This window comes from Mizuhopecten yessoensis, unplaced genomic scaffold, assembly GCF_002113885.1.
Source record: "Mizuhopecten yessoensis strain PY_sf001 unplaced genomic scaffold, ASM211388v2 scaffold9621, whole genome shotgun sequence".
Classification (NCBI taxonomy): domain Eukaryota; kingdom Metazoa; phylum Mollusca; class Bivalvia; order Pectinida; family Pectinidae; genus Mizuhopecten; species Mizuhopecten yessoensis.
The window spans coordinates 25,754-47,980 of record NW_018408139.1 but is presented as its reverse complement, the minus strand read 5'-3'; the positions used below and the strand labels follow the sequence as shown (position 1 = coordinate 47,980).

The window sequence follows — 22,227 nt, the reverse complement described above, 5'->3', positions numbered from 1 at the left end:
TATATATATATATATTTTAAATGCCGCCGTGACTATTCTCCATAATTATGTTTATTGAAGATTTAAAAGAAACTGTGGTTAGGTATACATGTAGCAAACACTAGTGAAAAAAGTTAGTTATAAAGTTATAAAAGCAATGGATAAAGTCTTGAGTGTAATCAGCCCAACAGAACTCAAAATATAAGTAGTGCTTTTTATAAACTGTCTTCATATAGTAACAGTGATAGAGACCTAACACCCGGGCCTGGAAAGTTATCCCAAGCAGGCACTTTCTTTGAGGAAGCACTGTATAAAGTCAAGAGTGTAATCAGCCCAAGAGAAATCAAGATATTGTGCATTAGTGCATTAAACAGATTTTCTATTTATAGTGACCCATTGACCTTTGACCACTGGACCTGAAAAGTTATCCCAAGCAGGCACGTTCTTCCAGGAAGGACTAGATAAAATCTGAGTGTAATCAGTCCAACAGAATTCAAAATACAGTGCACAAACTGATGTTCTATTTATAGTAAGTGACCTTGACCTTTGATATCAAAGGCTGAAAAGCTATCCAAAAGGTTCAGCAAACATTTTATTACACTGCATAAAGTCCATGTATGTACACACACAAGGTTCTACACTTAAAGTTGATAAGTTGACTTTAATATTCATATGTTTTTACTGTATGTTATTACCATCTCTATAACATATTGGATGAAGTTGCTAAGTGTTTAAATTGAATCAGCTGATGATTTTCTATGTATAAAGTTTGACCAAAATCCGTGAAAGAATGAAGCTGCTAAGTGTTTACATTGAATCGAGACGGGACGGGATGATTTTCTATATATAGCAAATGTGACCTTGGATCCCTGAAATACAAAGATGTCCGAATTATACCCAAACTTGACCTTTGTATAAAGTTTGACCAAAATCTGTTAAATCTGATTACTAAAGATGTGCAGGGGTCCTAACAACAAATTGTATAATTGAATTGGAGAATCCCCCTTGTGGACCCCACTACTCCCCCTAGGGAGCCAGAGTATTATGAGAGAGACTCTCTGTTAAATGGCATTCAGTCTTCTTAACCAAGTAATGCTCCAGACCATTGTATCAGGTGATTTATGTCCTCGCAACAGCCAGGGTCATATGAGGACGGGTGTCACCTATAGAAGAAAGCTGCAATTCGAAGGAAGTGCATGTGTTGACGGAACAAATACAGTTACTTATAAGAATTTCCTATGTGCAAAGGGCTATAACTCCAGAAAAACAAGAACATGGACACTGGATTCAAACTGTAATCCATTATACATGTATACTAAGTTGCAAATAATATGGAAAACAGTTAATTATGAGAATTTCCTATGTGCAAAAATGCCATAACTCCAGTCAAAAATGGAATTTTAATACATGGTTCAAACTCTGTAATCTATTATGATAAAGCCACAAACAAAGTTTCAAATTGATATGGCAAGCGGTAGCGAAATAAGTCCAAACGAAAGTTTATTTTGATAATTTCTTATGTGTGAAGAGCCATAACTCCAGCAAAAAAAGTAAATTTTCCCGGGGTTTGAACTCAAACTGTAATCCATTATGACAAAGCCACATATTAGGTAACAAATTGATGTTGCAAGTGGTAGCGAAAAAAAGTCTGGGAAAACATTAATTATGGGATTTCTTATGTGCGAAGGGCCATATCTCCAGCAACAAATGAAATATTGACACAGGGTTTGGACTCTAACTGTAATCCATTCTGATAAAGCCGCATACTAAGTGACAAGTGGTAACGAACAAAGTATGGCAAACAGTTAATTATGAGAACTTCCAATGTGTGAAGGGCCATACATGTAACTCCAGCAAAAAAATAAAATATTAGCACGTGATTCAAACTTAATCTGTAATCTACCGTAAAAACCCATGTAATTTGCGCACCTGTGTAATTTGCGCAGGTACTTTTTGAGGCTGAAAATCGGGAAAAAAGCTTCTACTCGAATATTTTGCGCACCCAAAAAATCTGGAAAAAAAACGATGTTCATGCTCCGAAAATCGATCTCTGAATATATTTTTTTTAAATATATTTCTATGATTTTTTTTTCATTGATGTAAAATGATATTTAAAACCAAGAAGAAACTACGTAAAATGTGTATTTTGTTGCTTGTTTTCTTTGAATTATCTGATCACACATGACACACACGTGTGCGCATATCGGCATACATCAATTCATTTTAGCAATATTTTACATAAAACATTTACTTGCTTACAAAAACATATCAATTAATAAGTAATTCGATGTTTAGTAACCGCTGGTGCATATCTCCTGGTGAAAGACATAATTAGATACCTTTTATTGATCATAATTACGATCAGTGAGAAGGGCTCACCATGGCGGCTTGGGTTACGTCACTTCAAACCAGGTCATGTCACATTTCAGTTTGGCCACGGAATTAGATTATCTAAGTCCGTGGTTTGGCGATATTTTTTACAAATTACAATGCAGTAGTTAGCTAACACTATCTCTGAGATTACCCGTTAACAATAGCTCTACTAATTGAAAAGATTACGAAGCCCTACTGCATTGTCATAACTACAGACTGATTTGACTGATAAGGGATTATAAAAAATATGTTTATACTAAAAGCGTGGACAATCAATACATCCTCTTCAAATCTACTCCAAGGAAAAAAATATTATGATTAAGCCACATACAAAGTTACAAATTGATATGGTAAATGGTGGCGAAACAAAGTCTGGAAAAGTTAAAAATTGTTTGATTCATGTAATCTTGAAAAAGAAAGTAAAGGGACATAACTCTTTATGTAGACTCCAATTTAAGTAATTTGTGCTGATCTGACAGATGTGTCAATTCAAGATCTATCTGTAAATAAAATTCATGAAGAATTACACATTATTATATGTTTCGCATGCCTGAAATTGTCTGACATTGTCAGTATGGTAAGTTTTAAGCAAAACTTCAAAACTTTCTAAAATTTCTGGATATTTTTTTCAAAAAACAACGGGAAAAAAATCTACATTTTAAAGAAAGTGGTAGCTATGGGAGCACCCTATATATGTTATAAACATAAAAATATTGGTACCTTGCAAAACAATAAGCAAATTTCGCAAAACCACCAATTCTCAAAAATCACCTAAACATGACATATTTTATCTAAAAGGAAACTTGGAACTTATAGAATTAACAAACTATATCTGATATATAACAGAAAAAAATGTGAGGAAATCATGTGAGGGACACAACTCACAGAAATATTGTCCAAAGGAAGACAATCAATCATAACCGCACAAATACTTAGAGTAGAGAGTATGAGTATTACTTGAAACAAATTTTAAAATTATATAAGAAATACTTCTCAGGGACACCATCTAAATGAAAATTAATTGATTGATATAACAGTCGAGATGAATTAAAAATCCTCCCCACATGGAAAGTAAAACAAACATTACAGTAAAATGTTCAAACCTGGCGTGCATGGTGTCAAGTTTCACCTTTTGGCCTTTTGTAACTTTCAGCTTTCTTGGCGAATTTTATGCATTTTTAAATATCTCTTATTCTTATCAGATGTATATGAAGTGCATAACAAATGGAAAAAAAAAATATGAATGATAAACTGGCAGAATACGATGTATAGGAAAGCAAACAAAGGGGCACAACTCTTCAAGTTCATGAAAATCGAGCCCTTTCTTTCTTCTATTTTTAGGATGATTCCATACCAAAGTCAAATAACTTTGCCTACTGCAATTTCTGACAGGTCAATGACCCTTGATGAGACTTATTTAACTGTCAAAAATCAGTCCAAAAAATACTGCAGTACAATTTTATGTCAACTTACGTATTAGTAGATTTTAACACCACTGTTAATATGAATGTTGAACAGAAATATTTTAACATTTAAGCGAACACATTTTTTTTACAATCCTTTTAATAACAGATTTAGGGAATGAAGGGTTTAAATGTTGTTTGTTGATGTTAAGTGGGTCGAAAAAACATGTATAACATTTTTTTAAACACAGTATTCTAAAAGATATGATTAAGGTTTCAGACTCTTTTTGGTTATCAGCATCTTGTGAGGAAACTCCATGTATTGTAGCAGAAAAACGTCAACAAATAATACGAAGTGTAGTGCAGTTGATATAGAAAGCTCAATTCCTGCTATATATTTGTAGTAAAGTTGTCAAAGAATCAGATATTTGGCAGACCTTTCTTATACATATGACTTAAAAGTGGCTGCGAGGATTTATAAAACCCAAAAAACAAACTGATTCCTATCCCTTATTCCGTCTTTGCGTATTGCAGAGTTATCTTCTCTTGTGAGCAGGTATTGATTGTTACATCATTTGTTTGTGAGAGTAACGTCATCAATTTTCGAGAAAACGACGTAATTATCTCACACAAACCAATGATGTAACAATCAATACCTGCTCACAAGAGAAGATAACTCTGCAATACGCATAGACGGAATACCGAGAACAGTGTGGAAATATAGATGAACTGAAGGTATTGAAAATAACGTCAGGTAATTCGAGTAAAATGGACTTCCATCATAATTTTACATATTCATAATGTGTTTATACAGACTCCCTTAAAAAAAACACATTCCATACATGTTTTCAGCCTTGTTCTCTAAGCTTTCAAATTATTGAACCTGGCACAGGGACAAATTACCATCCTATGGTCCCCATTTTTTATATCATACATTATATAATACACATATATTAGAAACTAATACCAAGTTCCTGTGCATGTAAATAATAATGGCGGCGCCCAGTACCAAGTTGCCTTGTCGACTATATGTCATGATTTATGTAAAAAAAACAATGGAGGACAATACTTAAAAAAACATTTTCTGTATATGATCAGTTGGTAGTGATAATTGACCATATTCTAACTGTAAATGATAACCAAGGGAAATACATAGGCGACCAGTGCTGAAATAATCTTGAAAGTTTAAAGTTTTGCTAGTAAAGTGTCTATGCAAGGTGGCAGGGGAGGGAAATTAAACACAAGGCTAAATCTGCCAAGGTTGAATAGTACAAATTTAAATTATGAACCCTTGGCTATTAAAGATGGTGAGATAACGAGGTAAGTTCGTAAAATAAGATGTGTCTTCAGCAGTATGCTCCAGTGAAATTACACTATAAAGTCAGCATCGGTCCTGCGCTATCACAAGGAGACAAACATGAACATACCATAGACTCCAAAAACACAAATTAAATATGCACAAACTCACCACACGCATGCATCTAGCAAATGGGGGAGGCCATCCTTAAATGACCATGTATAGCTGTTGATAGGACGTACATTAAACAATACTAAATCAAACCTGAAGTTTATTTTGACATTAAGATCTTATTTATTTGGATAATTTCATTGAAATGATGACTTGTTACTTTAAACAAATGATTTGTTAATTTCAGCTTGCATGCACTGTATGAATGTTATTTTAATAACATTGTACCCATATGAATCCATGATTGTTGTGAAGTGATGCTTTATTTTAATTTAATACATTTGATGCTCTATTACCTGACCTGGAACGCATTCGTAGCCATACCGAGACAATACAATACTGTGGTATAACTGTATATATATTGTGTACATAGTTTAAGCGTCTGCGAGACCAGCTGTTCTAACTTACAAACGTCCAGGTGAAGAGAAAGAACTTGAGAGAAATGTTTTTGACTTTTGACAGGAGCTGTAGGCAATTCACACTTTTCAATTTGTACTTATTAATTCTTCTTTTTGGATAACGACGCTTTAACCTGTAAGTGATAAATACATCACTGGCATCAATCCGAGCAGCATCAATACTTAAAACGTCTTTTAATATTAACTGCTACCAAACTCTTGCTCCTGGTTACAAATAAATGCTATGTGCCAATTGCAATCACCTGCCCTCTGGACTGGCTTTTAAGTAAGTTGTTTTAGTGCCAAATTTTGTACAGCATGATTATTTAGTCTCTTTATCTTAATCCTTCCAACATAGGTATCTTGTGATAAAATTTGTTGTTTGCCTTACACTGTTACAATGTTTCAAGCTCCTGAGAGCTTATGTTAACTATGACATATATTTAACGTAAAATAATGATTCTTGTATCTTTTATTTTGAAGTAACATGCCACTATGCTTTTATCCGATAATTTTAAGATAAAAAAACCACACACTCAAGCTTTTAATCACGAACTTTTCCTCGAATGCGCCTATGTATAATCTTCGGCGTGATGAAGGACACAAGTTAAGGTATACTGTTGATGCCGACATGTACAAATGTATGTAAACTGTAAAACGAAAGTAGGTCTGCGCGATCGCAAACATTTAATGCTGATATTTCCGCATAAATGTCAGTTACTACTTGATATGATAGCAATGGATTAAACGAGTGTTACCTTGTGTTGGATTCTAGCACATCAGTGTCTCAATACATACGGTATTAATCTGTTAATGTTCGATAAACGTCTGTTTATTATTACTGTCCTGATTATGTTGTGAGCTATTTCCGGGTCACGTTCTCGTATCAAGTGCGCTTCCGGTTACGTCATAAAATGCAAAATCTTTTTGATATTTATTAATAAAAGATAGTTCAAAGAATATACTAGTTAATAAAACAATATCAATACACTGTAAATATTATTTTCTTGAATATTTGCGAAGCAGACGACGTTTGATCAAAATCTGGAAACTAGAACATTTTTTTTCCAAAAAAATGTGTTTTAACATATGAAAGACAAAAGTTTGAAGGGGGAAAAATAAATTTGTTCTTTTATGAATTAATGAAAGTGATACAGAAAAGCAATATAGTCAATAATTGATAGTAAATTTATCAAAAACATCAACATTAGAGAGTATGTTCTGGGCATGATCGTTTAGAAGCTTTCCAATACCTTTAACTCTTTCAAACGCGCATCAGCTCGAGATTAGGTCCTGTTTACAAAATGGCAACTGGAAGTAGCAAGGCGGATTAAGTTGGAATTTAAATTGCGTATATTTCGGCAAGTAAACATTGTTCACAAAGCCCATGTGGTCTGTTCATCTAATTTAGTCAAGATGTACTCAGAACAGTCGTTGTTTAGTCGCTAGGGTCATTCACAAAAAAATAGTATTATTATATAAACTTATTGTAAGTATTTAATAACTGTTATGTTTATCTAACTCGAGTTAGTTAATCTCTTGTATAATATGTACAATGTGAAAATTAAGTAACGAGAGTTATATAAACGTGATAACTAATCATCACGAGTTTGTGGACCTGTTTATTCTATTACGTTCATAGTTTATCTGAAAAAAACCCCATATTTTCCCCTTGCAAAATACATCGTATGTTTTTCCGATGGGGAAAACAATTGCCATGGAGCATGACGTCATAATGGAAAATTACGTCCAGGGTGTTACCAACTAGTGGGTAACCAAACATGTTTACCAACTCCTAGCAGGTTTATCCAATGAGTAATGAGTGAGGAAACCTACAGTGGTTGTGGGAGAACTTTAATGATAAAGATATTCACCACAATTATTATATTATGTATCTTTAGACACTATCAATAATGGATTAAACACTAATATATAGGCATTGATTTATATAATGTTTTATTCTCACAGAGTCTGAACGGGATGCATTGAAGGACGCTGCGAAGAATGAGTTAGAAAAAGTTCGTCAGAATTTGGAGGAATGCCTCAAAAGTAGGTACAGCGATGTCAACTTTACTCAGAGTGCAGATTTCATCAGAATAATGTGTAGTCTAGGATATTGGTATACTGAAGAGAATCTGGTTTTATATTTAGTAGTTTCAAAAATACTGTATGTATCAAGTGTTCAATACATAAGTGTAATATCGCCCATAAGCAAAATATATATGTCAACTAGTTTTTAACGTAACCAAGCTGAAGTCAGGTGTATAACACCAGTTATATCTATCTCACATCTATTGTGTTATGTAGTCGTTTAGCGTTATTTAACATAACCAAGTTAAAGTCAGGTGTATAACACTAATTATAACTATCTCACAGCTATTGTATTATGTAGTCGTTTAGCGTTATTTAACATAACCAAGCTGTAGTCAGGTGTATAACACCAGTTATATCTATCTCACATATTGTGTTATGTAGTCATTTCGGGTTATGCAACATAATCAAGTTAAAGTCAGGTGTTTAACACTAGTTATATCTATCTCACAACTATTGTATTATGTAGTCATTTAGCGTTATTTGACGTAAACAAGCTGAAGTCAGGTGTAAAATTATACCTATATTTTGTACTTCATTTTAGCCTTCCATCATCAGATAATGGTCAGTCAAAATCACCCTGCGAATCCGGACTATTAATCAATTCCTGAAACATGTATCAATATTTCTTAATAAAGTGTTTGAGAAATATATTTTCATTTGAGCCTTTCGGTCTGTAGTTTTTATACGCCCGTCGAAGACGGGGACGTATTATGTTATCACGTGAGCGGGCGGGTGGGCGGGCAAACGATTTCCGCTCGATATCTCGAGTAATTATTAACGGATTAACTTCAAACTTCACAACAAGGTTAACTACCATGAAACCTCGGACAAGTGTGATAACCGCCATTATCCGACCATAATTTCTGGAGTTATGCCCCTTTACTTGCCGAAACAGTGTCCGCTCGATATCTCGAGTAATTATTAACGGATTAACTTCAAACTTCACAACAAGGTTAATTACCATGAAACCTCGGACAAGTTCGATAACCGCCATTATCCGACCATAATTTGTGGAGTTATGCCCCTTTATGGACTTGCCGAAACAGTGTCCGCTCGATATCTCGAGTAATTATTAACGGATTAACTTCAAACTTCACAACAAGGTTAATTACCATGAAAGCTTGGAAAAGTTCGATACCGCCATTATCCGACCATAATTTGTGGAGTTCTGCTCCTTTTATGGACTTGCCGAAACAGTGTCCGCTCGATATCTCGAGTAATTATTAACGGATTAACTTCAAACTTCACAACAAGGTTAATTACCATGAAACCTCGGACAAGTTCGATAACCGCCATTATCCGACCATAATTTGTGGAGTTATGCCCCTTTATGGACTTGCCGAAACAGTGTCCGCTCGATATCTCGAGTAATTATTAACGGATTAACTTCAAACTTCACAACAAGGTTAATTACCATGAAACCTCGGACAAGTTCGATAACCGCCATTATCCGACCATAATTTGTGGAGTTATGCCCCTTTATGGACTTGCCGAAACAGTGTCCGCTCGATATCTCGAGTAATTATTAACGGATTAACTTCAAACTTCACAACAAGGTTAATTACCATGAAACCTCGGACAAGTTCGATAACCGCCATTATCCGACCATAATTTGTGGAGTTATGCCCCTTTATGGACTTGCCGAAACAGTGTCCGCTCGATATCTCGAGTAATTATTAACGGATTAACTTCAAACTTCACAACAAGGTTAATTACCATGAAACCTCGGACAAGTTCGATAACCGCCATTATCCGACCATAATTTGTGGAGTTATGCCCCTTTATGGACTTGCCGAAACAGTGTCCGCTCGATATCTCGAGTAATTATTAACGGATTAACTTCAAACTTCACAACAAGGTTAATTACCATGAAACCACGGACAAGTTCGATAACCGCCAATGTCCGACCATAATTACTGGAGTTATTACCCTTGGTTTCATTAATGCGATGCATGCGTTCCATGATGTTGTATTGCACTCATTGATCTACCAGTTATGTTGAATGATTTCTCTTTTAATATCAATTACTCACAAATACTTCATATATTTCAATCATACAAACAACGGCTCATTCAATGTGTGATGGGCGTATTATATACCGCTCGCGGTAACCTTGTTTATTTTGAACCAATCATCGCCAGATATTCATCTTTGATTTTGACAGTTTAAGTTCGTTATCGCTGTGTTTCCAGACTATTATCTAAGGCAGCTATTTATTTAATGGTCATGCAGTCGTTTTGAAGTTTGACTGTTAGCTACAAGGCATATTTTTTTTTCAAATTTCAAATGTAGTTTCCTTTTGTTTACAATTCATTTAGAGACTGACTGAAAAAGCAAGTTCCAAACAGCAAACTGGAATTTGAGGGTTAAACTTTTAAATCGTTATCCTTTTTGCCAAACAAGTACTCGACGTATCGTTCTCAATTTCATTTCCGTTGTATAAGTAACTGACATCATGCGGTGTTCAGAGAGGCGGGTAAATGAAGAGTAAAAAAGTTTTAGTTAGCCGCCAGCCATGATCACACAGGAAAATATGCTTTGTCTTTGTGTAAAATAATGGTCGATTGTTTTTGTTATACTTGAAAGTGTGCCTTTTGGTGTTGTTACCACTACCCAAGTGTTCGGTGTCATTAAGTAACATTATTTGGATGGGGGTCCACAGGTGTCAAACACTTTCATGTAAATTCTCTTCTAGTTTTATCCAATTTCAATTTGAAATATGGTTTAGTTGACACTTGAATGTTCTCCTCTTGTTTCTTTCTACATGTCGGTTAGTTTTTTATACTTCGTTGTGAGCAGCGAGTTACTTGATCAAACGCTGTAAGAAGATAGAAATGATTCTGATATAATTTTCAATATATTACTGTTATAGTAAACAGTTTAAATGGAAAGCTAACTTTCAGCGAACACTGTCAAATAAAATCCTAGCTGAAAACATATACTCTAGGAATGGAGGACTTTTGATTGTGTCTCTCAAGGGAGTGGTTTCTCAACAGGAAAAAAGTGTATACGTTGTGTAATAGGGGTGGACTATCAAGAAAAATAATTGCTAATTAGGTTGATAAGGGATTGTGCTTCATAGGAATGATTTCACAAGGAAAAGGATTCATTAATATGGATCGTCTGTGTGGCACATTTGCTGTATATGATCTTGAATGTGTTTTCAAGTCAAAAGAAGTTTGCCCTCTTTTAACTTTGAAAATGTTATTTTTTATCTATGTACATAGTGTTTTGGCATTAGAATGAAAACTGCGGTACCAATATATTGTCAGAGTCCTACTTTTTGTACGATATTATAAATGTCTCAAAAACTCCTAAACTCAGTAATAATATCCAGAGTATGTGTTTCATTTTACACCCAAAAGATTTCTACAAGATGTCTGCACACTGACTTTCAACACGCTGGTTTGGTCGCAAACAAAGTCAATCATTTCTGAAATTTGAATTTATTTTTCAATAAACCAATAACCAATCAACAATTATAGGTGAAACTTATTTGTCAATTTTATTGTTTGTTTTGTTTCAATTAATTGCATAACAAAATCAGGCTGATTACAGCTTCAATATTTAAATTCGTTTTTGTATGGGTTAACATAATTTATATATAATATTTCTTTTCAGAATACTGCGATGCACTAGGGATGTTCAATAAGAATGTGAACGGACAAGATGGTAATATATTTTCTTTATATATTGATACAACACACAAAAGACTGCAATGTTACACAATGCATACAGCTTTATACCGATTTATTTCGAATCACTTTAAGGTAAAAACTTTCTTCCTCGTAGACGAACTAACATTTTAATTGCAGAACAATTGGAAATCATCCAAACTTTGGTGTTGTTTGTACATACGCATTTCTCTTGTTGTCCATCTACATTTAATGATGATACTTGTTATAATTAACACGTCTGTTATAAGATATAAAACTGAGCACGCAAACATTGAATAACCAAAGATGTCTTCACATAACTTGACAGCCAATCTACGTAAATATGTTAATATACATGGTGTTTTCTTACAATTTTAGCTCAAACCAGGAAATGTATCGAAAACCATGAAGGAAGTGATCGATTTTACGTCGAGACAAAAGCTTCAAAGGAAGCGATGGACGTTCTAAAATCCAAGCACAATGTTCTTATCACTGGAAACAAGGGATCAGGTAAAACCAGCCTGGCATATCACCTCATGTACAAACTGATGCCGTTGGGTAGGTGTACAGTCCATGTGCTCGATAGCTTAGACATTAGACATCAGAAAATAAACACAGATGGATTTGTAATTGCTCTAATTGAACTAAATGAAATTAAAGAAAAACAAAGAGCAGATTTAAACTTCATCATTAGCGAGTTAATATCCCCAAACATTGATTTAAGTTTATACATCATTATGACAACAATGTCACATAATGTTGATGAAATAGCAGATCTGACAACTCAAGTTGATTTGTCTAACGTAAAAGAATTCGCACTAGATGAACAAGAGAAAAGGTCTATCTTAGAGCAACACTTGAAACAGGTAGTTAAGAAAACGGGAGTTCCATTGTTGCACCCACCAACCCAAGACGAATTGACAGGAATCGTGAAAGAACCATCTTACCCCATTTCATTTCCACTCGCTGCATCTTTGTTTGCAAAGAATGAAAAATATCGTCGACTTGGTCCCACTTTCTTTCGATCGCCTGTCGATTACTTTCTTTCAGAAATAGAATCGCTCTGCAAGGCAAAAGCAACGTTTGTGCTGTTACTACATATAGTTTTTCAGGATGTGACTGACATTATCAACAGTGATGACATCCGTACCTGGATCACAGATCTGGAGTTAGATGTAGATCCTAAATCAACTGAAAAGGCTGGTAAGCGAGTCAATGGGCATTTGACTTTATCATGCAGATCACATATTGGCTTTCAGCTAAGGAACCAATGTGTCAGGAAGGCTTTCGCCGTATACCTCGCTAAAAAGCACTTGCAACGTGCAATGACATGTTTAGACCAAGAGTACATTGTCGACACAAGTATCCTCAGTTGTAGAGCAGAAAACACAGGGAGATGTGTTCAACTGCTTTCTGAAGATTATGATAAGAAACTGTTGGCTAGGAGGTTTTTCAGAGAGATACTTGCAGACAAAACAAAGCATCTTAGCAAGAGTGATGCGTGGTTAGATGACACGTTTATAGAACTATCCATTGAGGTTTTAGTGCAGCATATTAGAGGTACCAAAGAGGATGACAAAGTAACAGAAGCAAGCAGTTGTATAGATAAACTGTACCATTGGGCTGTTTCCCATAGATGTATGCTTCTATGCAAAAGTCTGCGAAAGTACATTGACGACACGTTTGTGTTTGATACACTGCCACATTTTACTGAACAGCTGATGAAAAGATTCATGTTAGTTGCTTGTACAACTACTCGCGATACGCTTTGCATTGCTGACAAAGAAATTACCAAAATAGAACTTCTACGTTTTTTTGTGGAGCAGGGATCACGCTGCAATTTTTGTACACCAATGGTGGAATGTAAAGACGATGAAGGTTTACACTATCTCCTGAGAGAAGGAGTTCTGGATCCACAGCCAGACTGGGGTTTCTGGGATTTTCTTCATACTGCTGCATCAGAGGGCGATACGCTATTATGCAACTATAACTTTGTGAAGTTGTTAAGCCATCAAACAGAGGATATAGCGATCAGCAAAGAAAACGAAGGGATAGCTGAGTTTGCTAAAAAGGTCAAATCATTGCAAGACGATAGTTACACCAGCAAGCGACATTTCTTTTTTAGTTGCATAGAGACTGTTGGATTAAATCAGTCTCTTATGAGGGCCATGAAGCAACACCAATTTGCAATACTTGACAAAAATGAAAAAGGATACAATGGTTTGCATGTAGCCGTTACATCCACATTGCCCGACAAGCGAGTACGGAACACCATAACGGTTCTTGCTTTGACAGAGCTTGACTTACAGCAGCATGTGAACAAGGAGGGTGAAACACCATTAATGATGGCAGTACAATTACCAAATTGTGGTATACAGCGTATAGCTGAGCTTTTGAGACAAAATGCAGATCCAAACTATGCTTCGCGTGACAAATGTGGGCACACAGCATTGCACCTGTGTATAATGTCGTCACTGGATGATGAAACTGTTTCAATTATAGTTTCCACATTGATAGAACATAATGCAGACATCACCAAACGATCTCTGTCAGGCGAGACGCCCATCTCCCTTGCAATATCGAAAGGAAAAGCAAGATTGAAAACACTTGGATCACTTGTGAAAGGTAGGGATGCACATGCACATGCCACACAGTATATGTTGCACTACTGTATACAGCTAGACTTGGCTGATAATGACAAGGAGGAAGTTGTTAAGGTTTTGATCCGTGAGGGAGTTAGTGTAAATCAAAAAAATGACAAAGGACTGACACCAATCATGGTAGCCATACAAAAAACAAGAGATAACGCTGACTTAGTCAGACAGCTTCTAGATGAAAACGCTGATGTGACCATTACTGACAATGAAGGACTCTCTCCATTGCACCACTGTTGTAAAGCACCGCATACGTCAGATGTCGCTGTGAAAATAGGTCAATGGCTATTACAGAGAGATCAGTCTGGTATAGAATCACCCGACAAGAAGAGAAAAACGCCACTGATGTATGCTATCATGAACGAGAATCATACGACATCCGAACTTGTGTTTGACCTAATAGAGAAAGTGACTGATGTCAATGCAGTAGACTCGGGAGGAAATACAGTGATGCATCTATCAATGGCCTCCCATTTTGAAGATGATATAGCAGCAGAAATAGCGGAGAGACTCATGACCAAAGCAGCTGATCCATTTGTGCTAAATAATTACAGTCAAAGCTCCCCCATGTGCGGCCTCTCTTCGCCAAAAGTCCATTTAAAATCCATCTCAAGAATTCTCGAAAAGACTGCAGGGGACTCATTTAGACCCTGCAAAGACATACGTGGGCGTAATTTACTACATCTCTGTGTGGATGCTGCTGATGTTTCCGATGAAGACGCGAGTACAATATGCAAACAGGCAATAATGTGCGGAGAATCCGTCCATGAAAGGTCAAAAGAAAGTAAAAGTCCACTGGAGATGGCTGTGTCATCCAAATCAGTGCGACTCCAAACAATATGTTCCATGTTAAGTTCATCCGGTTTGAAATTAACATGCGAGATTTACGACATGTTGAAACAGGCAAACAAGTTATCATATGAGTTTCTGCAGTTGCTACTTCAGCAAAAAATAGATTTAGACGAAGTCTGCAGAGACTCAAAATTTCCTTACCATGACATAACTGATGAATCTCAGACAGAGGTTGATGAAACGATAGTCCTATCTCTCATTCGTCTAGGCTTTGACATAAATAAAACGAACCCCCAGGGTGACAGTGCCATCATGGCGGCCTGCAGGTTTCGTTGTACGGATGCTATCCTTTTGGCGCTTGGTAGAGAAAGTGATCTCACAAAGCTGACCAACGAAAAAGAAACGTACCTTCACCTATTGTCAAAATCTAACAGGAGTGATTTAGAAACTCGTGATGCAATGAAATCACTTATGAAGATCGCACCAGTAAACGTAAATCACTTGAGCAGAAAACAACGTTCAGCTTTGGCAGAAAGCGTTATCAAACAAAAGAAAGACACTGTTCAGTTTCTGATACATAAAGGTGCAGATCATAACCAAAAGGACAGAGCTGGGAAAACATCCATACACCACTGTGTGGAGGGCGATTGGTTTGATGACAAGGCATGTGCGATGTTAGATATCCTGATCAAAGATAAGACAAATTTTGTTGACATGTTGGATAACTCATCGGCTAGTGCGTTGGACCTGGCATCAAGTCATGAGAGTCATAGTAGGCTATTTACTATACTCAGGCTGCTAGAACTCGGATCAGATGTGGAAACAGTTGATCAGTCTGGTAAATCACCAATCCAAAACTGCCTTACACACCTACGAGGACACCGAAAGTCGGTTGTTCTTGAACGAACCTGTCGGCTGACAATGCTAAGGGTATACGGAGTACATCCATTTTCTAAAGACGACGATGGTAACACTGCATTGTACATCTGTGACAAACCGGAATGGCGCAACAGACTACAACGAGAAAAACGAATCCTACAGGCCAACATGATGCATGTGCCAGCGTTGTTTGAGGAAGTTGTCAAATCCTCATTTGCCTCACTCAGTGTCAACGATACATTTTCTCATGTCGAATACCCAGTGAAAAAACTGACGCCAAGAGTTCTGGATTTAATGAAATACTCTTCCAAGCTGCTCCACAGAGAGGTATTTGATGTTTATGAAGATGATGCAGATTTTGATACATTGAGTGATTTCTTAGAAATAAGAGAATTTGAAGCCCGATGAATTAGGAGATATTGTTGTACATTTGTTTTTAACATCTATGCCAGAGGAACATTGGATTCTGTCCACTAAGAACATTTTCTATCTTTCACATGGTGATAGGTATAAAGGTGTTATTTGTCAAAGTGTGAAATTGTCCCTTTTGTATTGACCAATCAAATTGGTTCTTTCTATTGAATGCATCCAAAACAGCAGAGTTCTGGTCAGATTCAAATGAAGCGACGATAGAATAAGTGGTTTTCTTGTACATCTCGTATACATCTACTATGTCATTTACCTGACTACACAACTGATAGCGTTGTAAGCAAGACATGCCAGATATTAGCACAATGCGGAGCTATTGCGTTGAGAAGCCCATTCAAAATGGCGGATTGTTGTAAAGAATATGGCGCCAAAAGTAATGTTCGATGCAGTGGTATCGTCGCCATTTTAAGTACTTTTTGAATTTAATTAACAGAAATTTGATGGCTTCCCTGTTTAATACCATATTTTTGCTCGTAGGGCAGAATATATCAATATTTCCATTCGTATTTCGCGTTCGTGAAAATATCGGTATTCTGTTTAACTCGTGAAATGTATATAGTATTCAACATGTTACAGTTATTAGCCTTTCATTTGTTCACTATTGGTCCACTAGAGTTAAAGTAGCCATAGTGTACGAAGTGACAGACATGCATGAATATATCGTGGGTGATTTTAAGTTATACCTAAAACATGTCCGAAAATCCGTCTATTATCTGATACAGTTTAAGTAGATTATGCGGAGGATTCCGTGATATTATAATAATTGTCTTAAAAGATCAATTTATTTTGATAAGGGTCAGATAACTGATGGAGGTTTTGTATCATCTGTGTAATGTTTTAAACACAGAAATTTAGTTACGATGGATTCGATCTACTGAGTAGAAAGGAAACACCCAATGTGACTCAGAGTAACTTATCTCCTTGTTTGTTGGGTGATTTGATTTTGTTTTCGTGATGGGGATCGTTGTTTCAATAGTGAACGTATGACGTGGAACCGATATTTATGTTGTGTTGTTGATTTGTGCATTTATATCTAAGTTTGCTCTGCATCTTCCTACTGTAAGCTAGGAGAATACAAACGAGTTGTGAAAACAAAATTTAGTCAGGTGATCACTTTTTCGACGTCACCGAATTGATTGTGACAATACTGATTTTGCTATCGCGAAACACTTCAGGGAATTATTTGAAGAGTGCGAAATAATGCAGTTACTTCTCCGTTAAAATGTATTTAAGCTACTGTATGTACATGTAAGTGAAGTGCTTTTCGTATAACTTTTTTCTATTTGTTTGTAATGTACGTTTTCTCCTTTTCGTACTGATCTTGTATATAGAAATTGTTTAAGCTAGATGATATGCTGTTCCCTGTATATTAAATGTTGATTAGTGTAAAGATATACTGTGACACTGAAAAGGTCCACTGCCATTGACATGTGAAATGGTGTTTTGTGTACATTTTCCCGAAGGCGGAGGTATCAGTAGTTTACTATATTATATTTCCCCTTGACGAACGTCAAAAGAGGTGAAAGTGCTCGGGAGGTACCTTGTCATTTTTTATATTATACTATCACAAGAACTTAGGATGTGTTTCTGAATATATATTTACTAGCATATAATGCACTACGTTTATTTAATATCATGTACATGATGTAGTATGTGTCGATACAGTTTAACATGAAAGATAAGGGACCATAATTTTATGATTTTTCATCTTCAACCTATTTTGATGTAAACACCATCAAAGTAAAATGATACAGTGAACAATCAAAAGATAAAACACAAAATATACAAATAATCCAGGCACTAATGTGAGGTGCCATTATTTAAAAACAAAAGCTGTTTCAGTAGAAGGTATTTGTCTTTTTTATACGGAAACTTTTTACACAGATTCGGCTATATTTATATGGATACAACCGTGTATGTACATTTATTGATTATGTTGTGTTGTATATAAAAGTATTACTACTTTATATTCATTTAACGAGTGAACATACGTAAGTTTGTTGATGCATGCTTTCTTGTTTTATTGACGTTTATAATCATACTCTTTCAAGAGATAAACACTGTCATCTATTAAACTGAATTGTGTGTGTGCCTGTGTACGTGATATCAGCTGTGGGTATTTTTATCGCATATCACATTGATCTGGTTTATCAGACTAGAAGATAGCAACAGAATATAACCGCCGTACACTAGAGAAATATAATATTGATTGTGTAATCATAGTTAGATTTGACCGTCTTTTCCACTTTTTTTGCGGGGACTTCGAGAAAACATGTATTCGAATTAATTTAATATGTTATTCTGGGGTTCAGGATATTTAGATTTTCAATAATAAAGATGATATTGGTATTATAAATGTTTGACTATATTAAGATGTGCAAGGTATATTTAACGATCGTTGCAGCTTAATGATAATCACAAAAACAAATTCCGTGTACCGGTGTGTGTTGATTGACATATTTCCCTGTTTATATCGAGACACATCTTTTAGGGTGTCTCATTTAGTGAGCAAACGTCTCTAATAAATACACAATCCGTTACATCATCTGTCCTCCAACCGTCAACTTGCACACCACCTATCACAAGTTACACTAACTATCACACCACCTGTCGCACCATCAGTCACACCACTAGTCACACCACCTGTCACCAGTGGGACAATCAGTCAAACCACCTGTCACCAGTCACACAACAAGTCAAACCACCTGTCACCAGTCATACCATTAGTCGCACCACCTGTCACCAGTCATACCATTAGTCACACAACTAGTCGCACCACTAGTCACACAACCCGTAACTAGTCGCTACATAAGTTATCCTACACACAACACCTGTCACCAGTCACACCACAAGTCACACCAACTGCCACCAGTCACACCATCTGTCACCAGTCACACCATAAGTTATCTTACACACAACCTTTCACTTCACTAGTCACACCACCTGTCACCAGCCATACTACATGTCACTAGTCATTCCATTAGTCACACCACTTGTCACCAGTCACACCACCTGTCTCCAGTCACACCATAAGTTATCTTACACACAACCTGTCACCAGTCATACTACATGTCACCAGTCATACCATTAGTCACACCACCTGTCACCAGTCATACCAGTCACACCACATGTCACCAGTCACACCAAATGTCACCAGTCACACCACCTGTCACCAGTCACACCAAATGTCACCAGTCACACCACCTTTCACCAGTCACACCACCTACCACCAGTCATACTACATGTCACCAGAACTGCCACCAGTCACACCACCTGTCACCAGTCACACCAGTCATACCACATGTCACCAGACACACCAACTGTCACCAGTCACACCACCTACCACCAGTCATACTACATGTCACCAGTCATACCATTAGTCACACCACCTGTCACCAGTCACACCATAAGTTATCTTACACATAACCTTTTAACTTCACTAGTCACACCACCTGTCACCAGCCATACTACATGTCACCAGTCATTCCATTAGTCACACCAACTGTCACCAGTCACACCACATGCCACTAGTCACACCACCTGTCACCAGTCACACCACCTGTCACAAGTCACACCACCTACCACCAGTCATACTACATTTCACCAGTCAGACCACCTGTCACCAGTCACACCACATGTCACCAGTCACACCACCTGTCACCAGTCACACCACATGTCACCAATCACACCACCTGTCACCAGTCACACCACCTGTCACCAGTCATACTACATGTCACAAGTCACACCACCTTCCACCAGTCATACTACATGTCACCAGTCATACCATTAGTCACACCACCTGTCACACCACCTGTCTCCAGTCATACTTCCTGTCACCCTACACCTCGATCCACTTGAATACACATTTTTATTGTTTTTTTCATCATGTCTTTCCACATAATTGTTTGTGCAATTGTCTTTGCATTTTAAAAATTGTTTTGACGTTGATGAGTTCCTTGAATCTAGCAAAGGCTTGTTGTATTGAATATAAGTATTATATAAAATATAGCAAAATGTATGAAATGAATAGCGTGTATATTATTTTATGCTTTTACGCTCCTACTACATTCCTCGTGTTATGCAATGAATTGTTTGTATAATGCGAGGTATATTAGTAGGCACTTTCGTTAATTAATTATAACAATAGTATTGCTAAATTGTCAAACGTCAAGGACTTCAAAAATCCATGAGTTGAAAAATGACTTACAACTAACGTCAAAACTTAATCACACTGCTTTGATTGATCCTTGTTCCGATTTAAGATACAAAGCAATAAATGTAATTAAAGGTCGATATTAAATAAGGTGTTTTAGTCAGTAGTATGAATAGAACTATGTAGGTTATATGGGCCCTAATGGTCAGTGTATTCTTAAAACAATATTGAATTCGTGTCACGAGCCCAGGTCGAGTTACATATCGGATACACTGCCATGAATTGTTTTTAGAAACATTGGGATCACAGTTAACTACTGTATTTGTTGGATCGGAATTTTGAATCTGACTGGAAACAGCTCTAAGTAAAAACATCTAACTACGTTATTCAAATAATCAACTATAAAAGTATAGATGCCAAATTACGTTTTTTTCACAATGTTAAATCGATGTTTATGATGTATTGCTGATTTGTTCATTTACATTTACATTTGCTCTGCATCTTCCCACTAAGCTAGGAGAATGCAAACGAGTTTTGAGAACACAATTTGGTCAGATGATTACTTTTTAGACGTCACCGAATTGTTTGTGACAATACTTATTTTGCTGTTGCGATTTGAGGAATGTGAAATAATTCAGTAAAAGATACATTTTCCGTTAAACTGTATTTAGCTAATGTATTTTTTAGTGATGTGATCCTGTAACCTACATTGCTAGTGCTTACAACCGAATACGATATCGGGTTGATTACGTTTGGCCGGGAGATTCGTACAAGTACAGTACAAGTAAATACTTCAAAAGTAGTCTCTATCTAACAGTATGACGTAGACAAAATTGAGTTAACGTTAAGTAAATGGCGAGTTAACAATAGAAATGTATATAACAGGACCGCAACACCATTAGCTGAAACATCAGGTTTCATATTATTTGATATACACATACATTTTGTTTTTGATGAAAATAAAGAATTGCTGCGAGAGCAATACGTACGTAATTCTTTGTTTTGCCTGTTGATCTTTGTTTGTCATAACAATCAGTCATCAAAGGGGAGATAACTGCTGCTTTCTGTTAATCACGTTCTATCGCGAGAAGGTTATTTTTGTGTAAATTTATCAAGAAGGGGCTCTAAGGCGATTATTTATGAAACATGGAAGTAATTAGTTTAACAAGCATTTTCATTGGCTTAAAAATTTATGCTATCAGTCAATAACGTAAAAACTGACGTCGCCGTTTGTAACGTCGCTTTTGATTGGCTGATACAGCGGCGTAATAAATTCTAAGAGAAAAGAGACCATCAAAAAAAGTGGATTTCCACATGGATTGTGTATAGTAGATTAAACTATAAGGGTTGACCTGAATATATTTCGCGGTTTATTTAGAGTACACTCCGTTTTTTTGTGTGTTATAGCTCCATGATATAAAAAGTATATTCAAGTTAATCCTTAAATGACACCTCAAGAAAACGAACGGATTTAAAGCACAATTATATTTGTATTTATCGCGAGCTAGGCTGCAAATGTTCCGAACCTGTAAATACTTATCACGTATGTTCAGTAATTATTTAGATAGAAACAGTATATGTTCCGTAACTATTCAAATTGACATGGTGATGTTTCCATAACTGTTCATATAAACGTGGTTTATGTTCCGTAACTGTTAATTTTTACGTGGAAATGTTCTGTAAACTTACGTGGCATATGTTCCGTTACTGTTAAGATTGACGTAGTAAATTTCCCATAACTGTACAAATGAACGTGGCATATGTTCCGTTACTGTTAAGATTGACGAAGTAAATTTCCCATAACTGTTCAAATGAACGTGGCATATGTTCCGTTACTGTTAGGATTGACGTAGTAAATTTCCCATAACTGTTCAAATGAACGTGGCATATGTTCCGTTACTGTTAAGATTGACGTAGTAAATTTCCCATAACTGTTCAAATGAACGTGG

At 36.2% G+C, this 22,227-nt stretch overlaps 1 protein-coding gene across 2 annotated transcripts in view; it reads left to right on the top strand.

The window, feature by feature from the left end:
* The window catches only part of LOC110458503, a 37,533-nt gene extending 16,261 nt beyond the window's left edge, over positions 1-21,272 (top strand). For both annotated transcript variants that reach the window (XM_021510232.1, XM_021510233.1), the window contains exons 5-7: positions 7,590-7,670; positions 11,337-11,387; positions 11,750-21,272. In XM_021510232.1, coding sequence (XP_021365907.1) covers positions 7,590-7,670; positions 11,337-11,387; positions 11,750-16,104 — 4,487 coding nt within the window. In that variant the 3' untranslated portion in view covers positions 16,105-21,272. The remainder of the gene's footprint in view (positions 1-7,589; positions 7,671-11,336; positions 11,388-11,749) is intronic.
* The last annotated feature ends 955 nt before the right edge of the window (positions 21,273-22,227 follow it).